At 34.8% G+C, this 6,182-nt stretch overlaps 1 protein-coding gene and 1 non-coding gene across 2 annotated transcripts; one reads left to right on the top strand and one right to left on the bottom strand.

Moving 5' to 3' along the window:
- LOC110426583 (uncharacterized) lies at window positions 1-363 on the top strand. Its single transcript, XM_021441824.1, has one exon. The coding sequence runs from the start codon at window positions 1-3 to the stop codon at window positions 361-363; it is 363 nt and encodes a 120-aa protein (XP_021297499.1).
- A 54-nt stretch (window positions 364-417) lies between these two features.
- Window positions 418-524, bottom strand: LOC149526507 (small nucleolar RNA R71). Its single transcript, XR_016351937.1, has one exon. It is a non-coding gene; the product is annotated as a small nucleolar RNA R71 (small nucleolar RNA).
- Between the last annotated feature and the right edge of the window lie 5,658 nt (window positions 525-6,182).

Below are 6,182 nucleotides of genomic sequence, written 5' to 3'. Positions count from 1 at the left end.
ATGGCTGATCAACAGGGTGAGCAGCAAATCCAAGAGCATGTAGTAGCTGTAAATTGTTTCTTAAAAGATTATATTGTTCTTTTGGTACAAGGAATTCCATTGAGCATTCAAAGGCCAGCTATTCAAGCAAACAATTTTGAGATTAAGCCAACTAACACCACCATGATTCAAACGTCAGTCCAATTTGGGGGCCTTCCGAATGATGATCCAAATGGCCATCTATCAAACTTCTTGGAAATTTGTGATGCATTCAAACATAATGGGGTCACAGCTGATGCAATTCATTTGAGGCTTTTTCTTTTCACATTTAACGAAGCTAAAGCATGGTTGAATGTGCTCCTTATTGGCTCAATAACAACATGAGATGATCTTGCTCAAAAGTTCCCTGCTAAGTTTTTTCCTCTGGTCAAGACAACAAAAATGAAGAACAATATCACATCATTCATGTAGCAAGATTTTGAATCATTGTATAAGGCTTGGGATAGATACAAAGAATCACCTCAACACTGTCGTCATCATGGTCTTTCAAAATGGCTTCAAGTGCAAACTTTCTACAATGGCTTAACTGGGCATGTTCGATCTACCATTAATGCGACTGTAAGAGGAGCTTTAATGGCTAAATCAATTGATGAGGCATATGATTTATTAGAAGAGATGGCTGTAAACAACTACCAATGACCAGTAAAGTGATCAATGCATAAAAGAGTAGTTAGAATTCATAATGTAGATACCTTTTCAACATTATCTACATAGGTAGTAGCTCTAACTAGGACTCTTGAATCTTTTGGTACTAACACTATTCAAAGTTTGTTTGTAGCATATGAGTATTATGTAAATAACCATGCAAGTCATCAACATCCATGTTTGACAAGAACAATGTAATTTATAGGGATAGATCAAGAATAACCCTTACTCCAACACTTATAACCTAGGGTAGAGGAACCATCCAAACTTCTCTTGGGCCAATAATCAAGGATCCCTCTCAACTTCAAGGCCAAATGCAGCTCTGGGATTCCAAAAGTAAGCAAAAGTGCCTATGTTAGAAACAAGGCTAGCTATGGAAGATTTGCTAAGTCAATACGTGATACAGACTAATAGCATCATTGAAGGTCAAGTAGCATGACTACAAAACCTTGAGATTCAAGTTGGTCAGCTTGCCAACTTATTAAGCAATAGAACTCAAGGGACCTTACCTAGTGATACAGAGGTGAATCCTAGGAGAGAAAGTAAGGAACAAGTTAAGGCAATCACCATAGGGAGTGGAAAAAAGGTTAAAAGTACTGTTAGGCAAGATAAACTTCAAGATTAGCTAGTTAAAAATCAAAACAATGATTGAGTTAGTTGATAAGCAAATTCAAGAGGTAGAAGCAAAGGCAACTCTACCACTATCACCTGATCCTTAACACTTTCAAAACAAAAGCTTGATAAGCATTTCCAAAAGTTTCTTTAGGTATTCAAAAAGCTTAACATCAACATTACTTTCATAAAAACTTTTGGGGCAAATACCATCATATGTGAAGTTTCTGAAGGACATATTGATAAAGAAGAAGAAATTAGAAGATTTTGAGGCGATTGCATTCACTGAGGAGTGCAACGCGATAATCGGAAAAAAGCTTCGACCAAAACTTAATGACCTAAGGAGTTTTTCTATCCCTTGCTCAGTTGGTAATTTTAATTTTTGAAAGCTTTGTGCAATTTGGGTGTTTTTGTCTCAATAATTCCTTTGTTAGTTACTAAGAGACTTGGATTAATGGAAATTCAACCTGTTACAGTTAACTTGCAACTAGTAGATAGAACAATGAGGCACCTCTATGGAATTATAGAAGATGTCTTAATTAAAATGGGAAAAGTATACATTCCAATGGACTTCATAGTACTTGAAATAAAAAAGATCAAGAGCTTCAAATTATACTAAGACATCCATTCTTAGCCATTGCATGTGCACTCATGGATGTACAGGAAGCAAGAATAACTTTCAAAGTTGGTGAGGTGGTAGTTGAATTTACTATTTTCAATGCAACTAAATACCCTTCCTCCACAGCTCATTACTATAGAGTGGACTTAGCTGATAAATGTAAAGGTAATCCTACTCCACCACTTACATGTAAGCCAACACCAACTCTTGAATTAAAGCCACCACCATCACATCTCAAAACTAAGCAATGTTATGATAAGGATGATCCACCAACTTCAGTTAATCTTGATTTTAAAGTGGGATAAACTAACCAAATTAGTCAAGCTTTTACCATGGAAACAAAAATCAAAGTGGTTAAGTCCTTATAAGGTGGTTAAGGTCTATACATGTGGTGCAATAGTTATTTATAATGGAGCTACCAGGACTTTCGAAGTGAATGGGTAGCATTTCCAACATTATTTGGGAGGTGAATTGGATCACCAAAGATCCTAAAATACTCCAATAAACAACAATAAAGTGGTATCATACTCAAACTAATGACTATAAAAAAGCATTTCTTGGGACGTAACCCAAGCTATATCTTTTAAGATTTAATTGTTATTTTAGTTAGTTTTTGTTTTTCAATTTAAATAAGTAGTTATAACCTCTCCCTAGCTTGTTTTATTGAGTATGTAGGTTTAAAACACATAAAGATGATGAGAATGAAAATTAGAGCTTTCAACGCACTGTCACAACTGATAAAGGAGTTTATTTTCCTTATTCTTTTTAGCTTTTCACACTGAGGATTAGGTGAAATTTAGGTTTGTTGGGGGGTTTTATTGTTATTAGTTTTTGTGATATTTTAGGTTAGTTTCGTTAAATTTTTTTTTTTACTTGCATGTTTTAAAAACTTGGACTAGATTTAATTGCATCAATTTCTTTTAATTTACCTATCCAATTATGAGAACTTAGCTATATTCTTATCTTGACTCTTGGAGTTAATGTGGCCGACCACTATATGGCCTTATAATGCATGCAAGGACAACAATTACTTGGTGGGGGAAACACGAGGGTCATTTGAAGGAAAAAAGAAAACATGCAAGATGGGAAATTGAATGGCCAACAAATGGCTAATGCATGTGTAAGGAAATCTACCAAGGGAAAAAATTTTAGATTTCAAAATCAGATTGTAAGGCTTTTTTTATTGGATAATTAGCTATGCAAGGGAAATAAGAAGGGAACAAATTTTAAAAAGGGGTTAAACATAAGATACTTTACCCATTACAAATTTTAGAATTCGCCATTCATTCCCTTTGAAACCAGATCACTCCTAAACAAATTCCCAAGAATTTCAAGCTCCTAATACAGCATCGAAGATTCTCAGCTCATTGAGGCATGTTGATTAACATGGTATGCAGGGTGAGTATGAGAAACCCTAAATCATGCTTTTGTTGTTCTTGTGAGAACTAGTTATATTGGTTATGGAAAATTCCACCTAACTTTACCCTATTGTGGGGGTAAGAATACCACTTAATTTAAGCTCGGTGTGGGGGTAAGCATGCTGTAAGGATGAATTGGGTGAAGGTACCCATCTTTCCTTTATCTTTATCAATGGTATGAATTGACTTCTCACATATATATTGGGTACTGTGACACCTATGTGTGGTGTTTTGATGATTATTGTGTTTATGTGGAAATCATGTAAAGGGGTCAGTAGTTCACAAGTTATGAATAGAAATGTTATGTGGTAGATCCTAAAATTGGATCCGATATAACTCGAGCACAAATCATTATACATAGAAGGGCAAGATTGAAAATATGGTAACAATCCTTGAGAGGAAGCTAATATTCGCTAACATATGACATCCTTGTTTTTCATGCATATCATTTCATGCATGCTCAATCTTTTATTTCGTAAATGAGATAATGAAATGTGATATTTTATATGAAAATATGTTGTCAGATTTACAACTATCTCACTTTCAAGGTTTAAAGGAAAAGTCTATGATTATCTAAAGGCACATGCTTATTATAAATTGTTGATTTGTGCTAAATCTCTTCCGTCTAGCTTGTCTCCTTCCCGTATCCAATCATGGAGTCTTTGTGTCTCACTTGTTATTTTCCTTTTATTTTTTTATAAATCAATAGTTTGCTTGGCTAAGCGACTTATGGAATACTCGCCGAGTTCATTTGTCATAGGGGTGGTAGAGCCTCACTTCCAACCTTCCAATGTTGTTACACTCTATGGTATGTTGAGTCTAGTCTTTGAATTATTATGTTGATAATGAACTTGGTTATGCAAATAAATGTTGATGTACTCATATTTGTTTATGCTTCCTCACATTATGTTGAGCCTCGAATATGGGTGCATGTTAATGGCAAGACTACGGTGGATGATCCATAACAACATGGCATGAGATGTGTACTGAATCACAGAACACACATGTTATACAAATGTTGATAGTTGGTGAATGACAAATTCACTCATTATGTTAAGAAGTTCAATAATGATTAGTGATGTTGACTTATTTGTTTATTCTATTATATGGATGAGAATGTATTGAATGCGATGGATGACCAGCCTATGCATTATTGATTAAGGCTTGCTTAAGCCTAACGAGCTATACCCACGTAAGTTCATGCGTCAATTATATCGTGAAAATGGGATGCGACAAAGTTGATATCATAGCTCTAGGTCATATAAGTCCTAAGTCTTTCTTGGTAGTATCACGGAGTGTCAAGGTTATGTGTGAGAATATTGTTTTTGCTTTGTGTTCCAAACACAAATCAAAAGAAGAGACTCGTATATTATTCTTTGTTTATCTTTTAAGTCTAGTTCCAAATTGTTGATGTCACCCATGTATGTGTTTAGTATTGTCATGAGACACTTGAAATGAAATTTACCATATGTGTATCCTATTGTTTCAACAAGTATGTCATCTAAAACTCAAGTAGTTTTAAACGATATGGTAGAGCATGAGACTCCCGCAAACACTATGGTTAAACCACAGACATCTATTACTAAGGGTCTTGGAAGACGTAGTAAAGCCAGATGCTCACATTGAGATTATGGTAAGACCACGTACGCCTATAGAGAAAGGTCATGGAAAATGTAGTAGCTAGATTCTCCCACTAGTATTACTACTAGGTCATGTATGCCTACAGGTAGAGGTACTGGCAGGTGTGGTTGAGTCGGAAAACCATCAAGTGTGAAAACACCCCTTAGCGAACATGCGGAAATTATCCTCCTACAGTTGAGATTATGATTAGTTGATGCTTCTTATAATTAGAACCCAGGTTTAATGTATGTTAGTCTAGGTGAGCATGCTGCTTAGGATTTAAACCATGATCTCAGGATTTAAACCATGATTAGAGGAAATTTTGGAGCAAAAGACTCCTAATTAGATAATGACAAGGTCTAGTGAAAAAATTCTAATGGCCCTAATAGAATGGGTAGGATTACTAGAGAATTTTAAGCATAAATAGAGGTAAAAGCACATATGTTGTTCATAAGATATTGATGATGATTCTCAGGTTAAGCAACACCTTAAATGGTTAAATAAAGAATCACAGATAGATGGTTATGGCATTAAAAATGTGGATTAATGTGAACTAGTGTTAGATTTTTGTATATGAGATATAAATGATACTTTGATAATACCTTAGATATGTAAGGTACTAGATTTATATTAATAATTCCAAGGATTGGAGTACTCAATTCCTTGAATTAAAGGTCAATGTTTAAAATTATGGAAAGTTGAAAGGCTTAACTAGCCAATAAAGGACTAAAGTATGCCTACTTGATGTATGATAAGGTAGATACCTTGTGATTAATGCATGGGAATTTTGTACATAAGAGATTACTTTGAATAACTACCTTTGACTGTCTCAATAAGAGATCTTAATGTGATGTAAAGGCTCAATATATGACTTGGTATATGGCAAGGCCATTGATATCTTATAAGCTTGTAAAATGGGAAACTTGGATATAGATTCAATAGTAGAGAAAATAAGGGCACTAGGTAGTCTCCACACCCTTGAGAGATGTGTTGTAATGGAACATGAGAATAAAGCTTGTGAAGTCCAAGTTAAAAGACGAAACACTCAAACTAATCTAGTGTTACTAGACATGACAGACTTTGATGTGATACTTGGGATGGATTGGTTATCTCCCAATTATGCAAGTGCAGATTCTCACCACAACAAGATGAAATTTGTATACCTTGGAGAGACACTGTTCTATCTTCAGGTAGATCATAGAATGGCATCAAGTGGTGTTATTTCATAC

Source organism: Theobroma umbraticum, unplaced genomic scaffold (genome assembly GCF_002168275.2).
Source record: "Theobroma umbraticum cultivar Fairchild unplaced genomic scaffold, ASM216827v3 scaffold_89.0, whole genome shotgun sequence".
NCBI lineage: Eukaryota > Viridiplantae > Streptophyta > Magnoliopsida > Malvales > Malvaceae > Theobroma > Theobroma umbraticum.
Note: the sequence above shows the minus strand (reverse complement) of the source record. Positions and strands in the feature narration are given on the sequence as shown.